At 43.7% G+C, this 13,533-nt stretch overlaps 1 protein-coding gene across 1 annotated transcript in view; it reads left to right on the top strand.

The window, feature by feature from the left end:
* The window catches only part of SPATA17 (spermatogenesis associated 17), a 139,359-nt gene extending 126,064 nt beyond the window's left edge, over window positions 1–13,295 (top strand). Inside the window, 1 exon segment of the mRNA XM_053309011.1 lies at window positions 12,713–13,295. Coding sequence (XP_053164986.1) covers window positions 12,713–12,793 — 81 coding nt within the window. The 3' untranslated portion in view covers window positions 12,794–13,295.
* The last annotated feature ends 238 nt before the right edge of the window (window positions 13,296–13,533 follow it).

Genomic DNA, 13,533 nt, shown 5'->3' with positions numbered 1-13,533 from the left:
CCCAATTCAAAGTGCTGGTTTTAACCTTTAGATCCCTAAATGGCTTGGGACTGAGTTACCTGAGGGAGCACCTTGCTCCATATGTCCCCACCCCTACCTTAAGATCTTCTTCACAGGTCCTCCTCCAGATGCCCCTGCCAGACAAGGCGAGGTGGGTGGCTACCAGGGTGAGGGCCTTTTCGGTGGTTGCACCCCATTTATGGAATAGCCTCCCCAGTGAGATTTGCCTGTCTTCATTACTTCGTTCTTTTAGACACCAGGTAAAGTCCTTTTTTTCACGCAGGCCTTTTAAATCTGGGTTTTCAGATTTGATCTGATTTTTAACTAATTTTAGAATGAGTTTTTAAGCTGCTTTGTATTGTATTTTGTATTTTCTTTTCATCATTTTTTTTGTCTGTTATGATTTAATGTTATTTGTTTTTATTGTATGTTTTAATCCTCTGTTGTGAGCCACCCAGATAACATAAGAACAGCCCTGCTGGATCAGGCACAAGGCCCATCTAGTCCAGCATTGTGTTTCACACAGTGGCCAACCAGATGCCTCTGTGGAGCCCACAAGCAGGAGGTATGCAGATGCCCTCTCTTCTGCTGTTGCTCCCCTGCAACTGGTATTGAGAGGCATCGTGCCTCTGAGGCTGGAGATGGCCCATAGCCATCAGCAGTCGTTGATACACCTGTCCTCCATGAATATGTATAAGCCCCTTTTAAAGCCATCCAAGCTGGTGGCCATCACCACATCGCATGGCAAGGAATTCCATAGAATAATTATGCGCTGTATGAAAAAGTGCTTCCACTTGTCGGTCCTAAATTTCCCAACCTTCAGTTTCATGGAGTGGCCCCTGGTTCTAGTGTTGTGAGAGAAGGAGAAAAATTTCTCTCTGTCTACCCTCTCCACTCCATGCATAGTTTTATACACTTTTATCATGCGTTCCCTTAGTTGCCTCTTTTCCAACGTAAAGAGCCCCAGATGCTGTAGCCTAGCCTCATAAGGAAGGTGCTCCAGGCCCCTGATCATTTTGGTTGCCCTCTTCGGCACCTTTTCCAGTTCTACAATATCCTTCTTAAGATACGGTGACCAAAGCTGTACGCAGTACTCCAGATGTGGCTGCACCATAGATTTGTATAAGGGTATTATAATATTAGCATTTTTATTTTCAATCTCCCTCCTAATGATTCCTAGCATAGAATTAGCTTTTCCCACAGCTTCCGCACACTGAGATGACACTTTCAATAAGCTGTCCACCATGACCCCAAGATCTCTCTCCTGGTCAGTCACTGACAGCTCAGATCCCATCAGCGTATATGTGAAGTTGGTGTTTTTTGCCCCAATGTGCACCACTTTACACTTGCTTACATTGAACTGCATTTGCCATTTTGTCACCCAGTTCCCCAGTTTGGAGAGATCTTTTTGGAGTTCCTCACAATCTGTTGTGGATTTCACTACCCTAAATAGTTTAGTGTCTTCTGCAAATTTGACCACTTTGCTGCTTACACCAACTTCTAGATAGTTTATGAACATGTTAAAGAGCACTGGTCCCAGTACTGATCCCTGGGGGACCCCACCCCCTACCTACCTCCATTTGTGAAAACTGTCCATTTATTACTACTCTCTGTTTCCTGTCCTTCAACCAGTTACCGATCTACACATGAACCTGTCCCCTTATTCCATAACTGCTAAGTTTACTCAAGAGCCTTTGGTGGGGAACTTTATCAAAAGCTTTTTAGAAGTCCAAGCAGACTATGTCAACTAGATCACCTTAATCCACATGCCTGTTGACACGCTCAAAGAACTCCAAAAGTTTAGTGAGGCAAGACTTTCCCTTGCAGAAGCCATGCTGGTTCTCCTTCAACAAAGCCTGTTCTTCTGTATGCTTAATAATTTTGTCCTTAAGTATGCTTTCCATCAATTTATCCAGCACTGAAGTTAAGCTGACTGGCCTGTAATTTCCTAAATCCCTTCTTGAAAATTGGAGTCAAATTGGCTACTTTCCAGTCCTCTGGTACAGAGCCTGATTGTAAGAACAAGTTATATATTTTTACTAGGAGAGCGGCAATTTCACATTTGAGTTCCTTCAGAACTCTTGGGTGGATGCCATCTGGCCCTGGTGATTTGTTAATTTTTAGCTTTTCAAGACAAATTAGAACATCTTCCCTTGTCACCTCAAATTCACCCAGTTCCTCAGCCGCTAAACCTGAAAAACTCAATTCTGGAGAGGGTATATGGTCAGTATCCTCTGCTGTGAAGACAGATGCAAAGAACTCATTCAGCTACTCTGCAATCTCCTTATCCTCCTTAATAATCCCTTTCACACCCTCATCATCTAAGGGTCCAACCGCCCCCCTGGCAGGTTTTCTACTTCTGATATACAGGTAAAACTCGAAAAATTAGAATATCGTGCAAAAGTTCATTAATTTCAGTAATGCAAATTAAAAGGTGAAACTGATATATGAGATAGACGCATTACATGCAAAGCGAGATAAGTCAAGCCTTAATTTGTTATAATTGTGATGATCATGGCGTACAGCTCATGAGAACCCCAAATCCACAATCCCAGAAAATTAGAATATTACATGAAACCAATAAAACAAGGATTGTAAATAGAACAATATCGGACCTCTGAAAAGTATAAGCATGCATATGTATTCAGTACTTGGTTTGGGCCCCTTTTGCAGCAATTACTGCCTCAATGCGGCGTGGCATGGATACTATCAGCCTGTGGCACTGCTGAGGTGTTATGGAAGACCAGGATGCTTCAATAGCGGCCTTCAGCTCTTCTGCATTGTTTGGTCTCATGTCTCTCATCCTTCTCTTGGCAATGCCCCATAGATTCTCTATGGGGTTCAGGTCAGGCGAGTTTGCTGGCCAATCAAGCACAGTAATCCCATGGTCATTGAACCAGATTTTGGTACTTTTGGCAGTGTGGGCAGGTGCCAAGTCCTGCTGGAAAATGAAGTCAGCATCCCCATACAGCTCGTCTGCGGAAGGAAGCAAGAAGTGCTCCAAAATCTCCTGATAGACGGCTGCGTTGACCCTGGACTTAATGAAGCTCAGTGGACCAACACCAGCAGATGACATGGCTCCCCAAATCAACACAGACTGTGGAAACTTCACACTGGACTTCAAGCATCTTGCATTGTGTGCCTCTCCATTCTTCCTCCAGACTCTGGGTCCTTGGTTTCCAAATCAGATGCAAAAGTTGCTCTCATCAGAAAAGAGGACTTTGGACCACTGAGCAACAGACCAGTTCTTTTTTTCTTGAGCCCAGGTAAGACGCTTCTGACATTGTTTGTTGTTCAGGAGCGGCTTGACAAGAGGAATACGACATTTGAAGCCCATGTCCAGGATCCGTCTGTGTGTGGTGGCTCTTGATGCACTAACTCCAGCCTCAGTCCACTCCTTGTGAAAGTCCCCAACACTTTTGAATGGCCTTTTCCTGACAATCCTCTCCAGGCTGCGGTCATCCCTGCTGCTTGTGCACCTTTTTCTTCCACACTTTTCCCTTCTACATAACTTTCTATTAATGTGCTTTGATACAGCACTTTGGGAACATCCAACTTTTTTTGCAATTACCTTTTGAGGCTTTCCCTCCTTATGGAGGGTGTCAATGATGGTTTTCTGCACAACTGTCAAGTCAGCAGTCTTTCCCATGATTGTGATTCCTAATGAACCAGACTGAGAGACCATTTAAAGGCTCAGGAACCCTTTGCAGGTGTTATGGATTGATTAGCTGATTGGAGTGGGACACCTGGAGCCTAGACTGTTGAACCTTTTCACAATATTCTAATTTTCTGGGATTGTGGATTTGGGGTTCTCATGAGCTGTACGCCATGATCATCACAATTATAACAAATTAAGGCTTGACTTATCTCGCTTTGCATGTAATGCGTCTATCTCATATATCAGTTTCACCTTTTAATTTGCATTACTGAAATTAATGAACTTTTGCACGATATTCTAATTTTTCGAGTTTCACCTGTATTTTAAAAAGTTTTAGTTATTCCCATTGACACTTCTAGCTATATGCTCCTCAGATTCTCTCTTTGCATCCCTTATTGTGTTCTTGTATTTCTTTTGCCAGTGTTTATGTTCCTTCCTGTTCTCTTCATTTGGGCAGGACTTCCATTTTCTGAAGGAAGTCTTATTCCCTTTTATGTTTTCCCTGACTCTACTTGTTAGCCACGCTGGCATCCTCCTGAACTTCGTCGTACCTTTCCTCCTCCTTGGTATACATTCCAGCTGTGCTTCTAGTACTGTGGTTTTAAATCAGTTGCATGCTATCCGGAGTTATTTGACCCTCTTGACTTTCCCTTTCATCTTCCTTCTTACCAGTCCCCTCATTTTTGAGAAGTTTCCTCTTCTGAAGTCCAACGCATCTGTGTTAGATTCCCTTGACAATTCTCCACTCACATATATGCTGAATTGGATCACACTATGGTCACTGCTACCCAATGGTTCTGCAACTCTGACATCTTGCACCAGGTGCTGGGCACCACAAAGTATTAAATCCAAAGTCGCCATCTCTATGGTTGGTTCTGCGACTAACTGTTCTAAGGCACAGTCATTTAGTACATCTAGAAATTTGGACTCTCTGTCATTACTTGAATGTGAATTTACCCAGTTTATGTGTGGGTAGTTGAAGTCACCCATTATTACTGCCCTTTCTCTCTTTGATGCCTGTCTTATTTGTTTCTCCAACTCCAGGTCATTCTCAGTGCTTTGATCCAGAGGGCGATAGCATGTCCCTAGTAACACATTTCCTTCCAGTCCTCGTAATGTTACTCATAATGATTCTGTGGAGGACTCTGGTCCACCTAGGTTTTCTAGCTAATTGGAATCCATCCCTTCTTTGATATACAGCACCACTCCTCCCCCAATCTTCCCCTCCCTGTCCCTTCTATACAGTTTATATCCAGGGATAATCGTGTCCCACGGGGTCTCACCATACCACCAGGTTTCTGTTACACCCACTATATCTATGTTTTCATTAGTAACCAAGTACTTCACCCATCTTGATTCGGAGGCTTCTGGCATTGGTATACAGACACCTATACTCTGGGTCTCTCACCTGATGTTGGTGTGTGCCATCCCTCTTACCATCATTTGACCTATTTGGCAAGCTGTCCTGCGCTTCCTTCTACTCAACTCCTGGCTCTACTATGTCCCCTTCTGGTTTATCCGAAACATGTTTACTCTTACACCTTAGGGGATTTTGCCAGCCAAAGCAGATACCACCCTGTTCCTGCCGGCAATCTCCCAGGTGTCATTTTAAAAGCTGCTCTGCTTGAATTTCAGCGCCAGCAGTCTGGTTCCATTTTGTTTCAAGTGGAGCTTCACTTTCCCCAAAATGTATCCCAGCTCCTAATGAATCTAAACATCTCCTCCAACACCACCATCTCATCCACGTATTCAGACCCCTCAGCTCCACCTGTCTTGCTGTCCCTGCACGTGGAAAAGGTAGCACTTCAGAGAACACTACCCTGGGGGTCCTGGATTTCAGTATGCTACCTAGCAGACTAAATTTGGCTTCCAGGACCTCCCGACTGCATTTCCCAACATCGTTGGTGCCAACATGCACCACAACAGCTGACTCCTCCCCAGCACTGCCCAACACCCAACTAGATGCAGTGTGACATCTGCAACCTTCGCATCAGGCACCTTTTAACATAGTGATTTTCTTTATTTAGCAGGGCAAGAGTAACTGGCCCTATCCACCCTCAGCACAGTACCTCCAGTGACTGTTGCTGGTGTCTATCTGATGTTTCTTTTAGAATGTGGGCCCTTTGGGGACAGGGATCCATCTTATTTATTTATTATTTCTCTGTGTGAACCTCCCTGAGCCATTTTTGGAAGGGCAGTACAGAACCTGAATAAATAACAACAACAATAATAATATGGGCGTATCACCCGAGGAAGGGGTCCCTGCTAAGGGAGCTTCCCCCTCTTCTTCAGACTGATGTCCTCCTTCCCTGAGACCCTCATTCTCCATGACAGCAGAAGTGCCATCAGCATGGGAGTGGGATGCCTCTACCACATCCCTGAGGGTCTCATACAGACACCTCTCTGCCTCCCTGAGCTTCTCCAGGTCAGCCACCTTGGCCAAGGAAACTAACTTGTTCCCTGAGAGCCAGGAACTCTTTGCACCAAGCGCTCACCCACGACTTCTGCCTCTCAGGTAGATAGTCATACATGCGACATTCTGTGCAATACACTGGGAAGCAGCCCCTCCCCTGCTGGCATTCTACCTTCATAACTATTTTTATTGGCTATTTAGAGTATAACAATTGGGTGGCTAACACATAAAGTGTATTTATGTTTATTATTATTATTATTATTATTATTATTATTATTATTATTAAGCACAAGGAGAGAAGGGGGGCTGCTAGCAACCTTCCCTCTTCCCTGTCGCCTGAGCTAGCAAGAGTGAGTTTTGCAAGAAGGTTAACCTTCAACTAGGGCACAGGCCAAGGCAGCATTTTGCACCTTATCTCAGGCACCGCAATACCTTGACCACCCCTGGTGGTAGAGTGGAAGGTCTATCACTTCCTGGTGGTAGACCTTCAGTCTTGCATGCAGAAGATTCCAGGTTCCGTCCCTGGCATCTCCAGGTAGGGCTGGGAGAAACTTCTGCCTGAAACCTTGGAGAGCCACTGCCAGTCAGTGTTGACAATACTGAGCTAGATGGATCAATAGTTTGACTTGATATAAGGCAACTTCCTATGTTCATTTGCACCTGTGGATTAAGTCCCCTCACTGAAATGAGTCGAGGACTACTCAGGCAGAGAAATTCTATATTCATGGCAGCAGTTTTGTACCAGTAAAATTACTGGACTGGAGCACCTAACTATAGTTTTCATAGGACCGATGCTACTCATCAGGGAACAAAATACCAAGGAGACAAAAAATGTCCTGTGCTACTTTTGCAACTTTTTACTGTAAGATTGCAGGAGATTCATCAGCAATCTGTGGATCTTTATTGACATCAAGCTGCAACGGATAGTGTGTGCCTGCTCCATAAAAAGGAAATGTCCCACATTCTGGATGATTATTTTGGTAGGATTATACATAAGAATTAGTTCCCTTTGGCCATAGGAAGTAATTGTTGGTCATGATTAATATCCCATCTCATTTCTCTCGATAGTTCTTGTGAGCAATGCTACTTAAGGTGTCCAAAATGTACTAGTGGGAATTGAAAATTATAGTGTAGGCCCCTTTCACTAGCTGAAATATTTTAAACCTGTTTCACTGAGGCCAGTATTGGTGTCAATGTACTTTGTGTGAAAAGTGCAATAGAAGCATTAGTATTTGACAGCCCTTGTTGAAATAAGTGAAATTAATGGAGCTCTTTTCATATACGACAAGGCCATGGCACCCCTTTCATGCTGCTTACAGACAGAGAAAAGTCAATACTTTTTTATTACTTGACGCTGACCTACATTCTGCACTACAAGTGCCAGGCCCACTAATTGGTTTCAGTTGTGAGGAAAGTTTGCCCCAAAGAAACATTGGAGCAGATAAATCAATCTTTTTTAGGGTAGCTTAGTGGTTTTGAGCACTTGAAATGACATTTGTGTTGTATTGACAGAAGGGGCTGTTATACTCATTTTGTCATGTCAGAAGCCATTGTACTAGTTGGAAGTGTTAACCAGTACTAATACATTTATGAGGGAAGCCCGGTCTTCGCTGGATCAACATTTAACTTTAATAGCAGATTGTCATGTTTGTTTCTCTCCCTCCGCCCCTCCCCCTCTTAAATTGCACTGCATGGCCATTAAAAGGTCATGGAATGTCTTGCAGCTTCTCAGTTCAAAGCTCTAATTTTGCCATTACTGGCATTAGGATTGGAGGAAGGACATAGACGAGAACCCCTAGAGTTAAATGGAAGGAGCCATATTTGTGCCATTGATTTTTAAGCAGAACTTCCCACTGAGTCCTCCTCAAATATCTATGCTATGAAATGCCCCCAGGTGGTTTATTCAAAATAAAACGGAGAACTGTAGCAAATAGTTCTTTTAAAAAATCATGTAACTAGCAGTTACTAGCATTTAAATGTACGGCTGATATGTAGGCAGAATAAGGACATTCTGTGTTGCACAATTTTAAATATAACCATAGGGATTATAAATGTAGAATCGGCCTATGAATATTCTGTGGATAAATTAAGGATTGCACATCCTGTGTTTGAAGCAAAATGACAGGAGTTCTTTCCCCTCAAATGCACGTGTTTCTTGAACTTTCATCATGCCATAGACTTGAAATATGCACTTGGAGCACTGTGTTGTTTTATTTATAGTGTTTTACTGGATTGACATGAAATCTTGCTACTGTGGTACACTATGTGAGGGGAATTGGGCACGCTGAAATCATGACGAAATTGACTGCTAGAAGGTTACTAACTTTGTGCAGCTTCGAACAATCTATCTTTAATCTTTCTATAAAAATCACAGACAAAAGATACTTGAAGTACTCCATCCTATATTGTTGGAGGTTGCCCTTTAGTCAGGAGGTGTCCACTTATATCTGTTTTTGCCATTTTAAAGTCAAAAACTGATTGACACTCTAGGATTTCTCAGGATCCTATATTAATTGATTGTAAGTGACTGTTATGGTTTTAAAGAAATAGCAGTAATTAGTAAGCCTCTCCGTTCCCCAGATGAGGCATCATAATTTTAAAATATGTTAAATATCCTCAGTTCCTGCCTGCCTAGATTTTGTACATAGAAATTATTTGGGCGCGCTCTCTCGCTCTCTCTCTCAAATAAATTTAAACTTTTGACACGTGTGCAATGTAATGATCACCTGTCCAAAATTTTCTCTTTAAGCATATAGGTTTTGCTGTTAAATTTATTCCTTATGCATTTTTTTGTTTTGTTTTTTAATGTTAGGAACATTACAGTGAGAATCACTTAAATCTTCACATGCACTTTCACTTGGCTAACCCCACATCTCCATGAACAGAATATTGATTTGCCTCATGAGGTGGTGAGATCCTGCCCAGCTGTAGTCAGTCAGCTAGGCAGGCCTTCACCACCCGCTGTCCCATGATCAGATCCAGTTGTTTAAATATTCAGCTGTGCGTGTGCAGTGAAATGGCTTTTAAACAACCAGATAAGCAGTACAGCTGCCAACATAAAGTCATCTTACGCTGAGAGAGTGAATGGCACAGCACACTCCCTCTTCGTCACGTTGACTTGAATTTGAAGCTGGGCATGGGCTTAGTTCCAGCTCAAAAAGCCATTCCCTTCAAAGGCACCTAAATTGTCCCAAGGAGCTAATTCTGGCAGTCAGTTGTTATTGTCTGGCAAGTCATCCTCATTGCAGAAGCCGTCTGCTCTCTCAGATCAGTGCTTATTCCAGGGGTCAGACATGACCAATCCGTGTTTTATCTTGACAAGAGGGTTAGGCACAGAGGTATACTGATAGAGGAATACTGACAGCTGTTTTTCTTCTTCTGATCATATTTCTGCTTTACTTCCTCATAAATTACCATTTTGTTCTCCTCCTCCCTCTGCATACCTCCAGTGGAATTCATATTTTGATGTAATTAATACAGAGTAGCTCCCAGGTGTCGCATTCGGTGAGCACTGGATAAAGAGAGCTATATGTATGCTCTGAGACTAGTATACTTTTACTCTTGCACAAAACTGTTTTTAATGAGGATCTCTGTGTTTTGAAAGGGGGGAAATTCTAGCTCTCATCGTAAATATACTCTGAAGAATCCAAAAGAGAGAATGGGCATAAAGGGGTTGCCCAGCTCCTTCCCGGGAGCCTTCAAGGCCTTCCAGCTCCTACCTCTGCTGACCAGTTCATCCCCGGCCAAACGCCCTTTAAATAATGCCCTGCATTCAAGGCAACCCTGAGCCTCTCCCCTTCTGGCCATTCTGTCCCTCTACTTGTTTCCCTGGCCGCGATTCTCAGCCCTGCCCCCACTTCTGGCACTATCACACAGCACCCATAGCAAAGGGGCGGGAGAGCCCTCTCTCCTCCACAAACACATGACAGCCTTTCGGTCCATGCTGGCCCAGCCCTGGACAGCCAGTTCTCCAGCTTCCTCGCTCTCCCTGTGCTCAGCGAGTGGGCGCCACCGGCTCTTGGCAGGGATGGGCACATCGTGGCCTCCCTTCCTGTCGCCTTGCAGTCCAATAAGCATGCTGATCCTTCAGGAGCCGGCAGGAGGGCCCAATATTTGTTGGCAAAGATCGAAGTAGGAAGAGGGAGAAGTGATGATGTGCTAGCAGCCACGATCTGGATAGGATGGTGCAGAGTGTGCTTTCCCTCCACTCTTGATACCGTGCTGGGTACACAGTGTGGGTTGGCCACCCCTGTCCTTCCCACTGCACAGTCACTCCCCATTCCTCCTGCCTCAGTTTTTGCTGACACACAACCATTTTTTGCAAGCGTGCACAGGGCTTGGAGCCTAGCTGGATGCTCCTCCTACCCAGATGTCAGCAGTGAGAACCAGCCCAATGTGTGGGACTTTCCATGGTTCCTTGTCTAAAAACTGGCACAATTTCTTCCTCTGCTATTACTGCTCACACAACTCATGGCCCATACCTCTCTGTTCAGCCTTAACACGTTCCAAAATATTTCCACATTTGTGAAAGCACAAAACCTTTCTCTTCTTAGAAATAGGTTAATGAAATGTGTGCAATGTGTTAGGTTTCTTTGATATAATTTGAAATAGGTTTTACTTTTAAAAGACTTTTTTTAATTCCAATTTATACGAACGTACCTGTTTGTTTGTATGTATCTGTTTGTATCTGTTTGTTAATATGAGGCACCACAAACAATCTGATCCAATGGACTTATGGAATTTCCTTCTCATTGAAATAAGCAAAACACAGCCTGCTTAAACTCATGGGCAAAGCATATGTGATGTGAAGCATCTGCCATCAGATCTCCTGATGTCTCTTTAGCCTATGGAAAGCAAGCTTATAAGATCACCTGGCATTGTGTGTATTATTACCCACTCATCAACTTCGCAATGCCTGGACCAATATGAACCAAATTTGATACAGTTGTCGTGAGTGATACATAGGAACATCCACCCCGATTCAAGATGGTGGATGTGTGAACATTTGAGGTGCAAGTGGGCTAACTTGTGGATCATCTAACCAATCTGAACCAAATTTGGTTTAGTTGTAGTGAGTGACACATAGGGACACATCAACTGCATAGTTTTTGATGATGTCATCTGCCCCAAGATGGTGGACATGTGAATGTTTGAGGCGAAAGTGGGCTAATTTGTGGACTGCCTAACTGATTTGAACCAAATTTAGTACAGTTGTAGTGAGTGACATATAGGGACACCTCAATAGTGTAGTTTGTGATTATGTCATCCACCCCAATTCAAGATGGTGGGCATGTCAACATTTAAAGCTGAAGTGGGCTAACTTGTGGGGATGGTAATTCTCAATTAAGATTATAGTGAAAGGCAAGTAGGCAGTTTAGTTCTTACCAGAACAACTTGTTCTGCATTTCAAAACAGAGATGGGGAGAGGAAGTGGCATAGGGTTGGGTGGGGATAAGATTGGCTAACCTTTTCTGCTCCTGCAATTTTCCTGATCTAATCCTCTCCACAAATACTCGCCATGGTAGAGGAAAAAGGCAGGTATAATACAGGAAATTCTCCTCGCCCCCCTCCAATCAGATAACAACTTGGGGGAGCGTTTTCATCCATGGAACGGGACAAGAGGAAAGGGTTAACCCCCTCTCAAAGCACTTCTATCCCAAACAAATTAGCAGCCCCCATTTGCTGAAGTAAAGCAAAAGCCATCAGGAGATCCAGCCACAGATCTCTCATGTCACATGCAGTTTGACAGCTACACTGCAGTTAAAACATCTGCAGTAGGAACTGCAGCATAATCACCTGGTGGATCTACTTCAAATAACACTAATTTGAACAATGGCAAATACCTCCTTCAACTCTATGCTTCTATGATGCTATTCACATGTGAATGCAGAACCAGACTAAGGGAGCCCAGCCTAGTTTTGCATGCACTTGTGCACCTCCGGGATTGTGCCTGATCCTGTCGGCACCACAGTGGCAAACCCAATTGTGGATCCCCCCCCTCTAAATGGGGCTAGGAGAGCGAGTGCTCTCCTCCTAACCCCGTACATCTGCTTGTGTGTCATCCGCGACTGCTTCTAGCTGTGGCTGACAGACTCAAGGAGGGGAGGGGGATCCGCATAATGCACCGCGCGGTGCATTATTGGAGCTTGTGGGGGGAGGGCAGGGCAACATGAGGCAACACACCCAGGCACCCTGACCCTTGGAGTTCCTGGCAGGAGCCGGTGCTTGTCTGGGTGTGCGATCCACCCACCCAAGGAGGAAGAACTGCTCGTCTGCAGGGAAGGTACGTTAAACCAGCCTTCCCTGCAGCCTGCCCTCTAGAATCACAGTCAATTCTCAGATTGTAAGAAGAAACTCAACTGCATTTTTCAGGCCTGTGCATATTGGAATTTTTGCACATATGCTATTCTCAGAAACACACCAACACACACACACACACACACACACACACACACACACACACACACACACACGAATATCCATGCACACCCAGTGTGTCAGGTGGGAAGGTGCAAAATCATTCTCCAACCGTGCTCAGGGAGAAGACTGGGAGAAAGTATTATCCTATCTGGACAGCAGTCAACATAATACGAACAATCAGATTTAATTTTCTCAAATGTTTGCCTTTTGTTTTCTTCTAGGACTTCCTGACTGTGGTACCATCAATTCCTCTGTTTGGAAGGTTTGGCAAAACCTATTCCAGAACTGGAACAATAGTGTAAATGTTTCTCCACCAAGCAAGTGTATGACATTTTAAAAGCTAGTAGTGGGTTTTTTTGGAAAATGTAAAGCAAACATGTTGTTTCTGGTCACCATGGACTTCCTGACCTTTACCTACTGAAGGCCCCAGTATGTAACCTAGTTTTGGAATTCTGGATGAATAGCTCCAAATCAATCAGTGAGTAAGACATCCACTTAAATTGCCACCATCATAAGCTCTGGTAGTTTTTGTGAGGGGCAGCTGAAAACATCTGTACAGAAAGATCTCCCTCTTTCTTTTCCAAATTCACAAACTCTTGTGTATTTAAAATCTCACGTCAGTTTTTTTCCATTGACAAGATTGAAATCGAAGGCATTTTTGGAGTGAGTTCAACAACTTGAACAATTAGGTAAATGTATTTACTTAGATAATAATAGTATTTGTCTTTACAGTTGGCTTTGAAGTGTAGCATTTTTCTTCAATGGAAAATAAACAAAAATAAAAATAACAACTTCTGCTTGTTATTAATCGTGTCTTGTCATCTCGGGGGCACTGTCTTACAGTAGTTCCGTGGAGCCGCTGGGTCAGTGGAGCCACTGGGTCAGTTTCATTTCCCAGTTTGGGGTGAGATTTCATCAATACGCTGATGATACTCAGCTGTATATTGCCATCCCAGACCATTCTGGAGATGCTGTTTTTGTGCTTACCCGATGCCTGGAAGCTGTTAAGGTCTGGATGAATCAAAATAAGCTCAGACTGAAT

Source organism: Hemicordylus capensis, chromosome 1 (genome assembly GCF_027244095.1).
Source record: "Hemicordylus capensis ecotype Gifberg chromosome 1, rHemCap1.1.pri, whole genome shotgun sequence".
Classification (NCBI taxonomy): domain Eukaryota; kingdom Metazoa; phylum Chordata; class Lepidosauria; order Squamata; family Cordylidae; genus Hemicordylus; species Hemicordylus capensis.
This window is presented reverse-complemented; position numbering and strand designations above follow the sequence as displayed.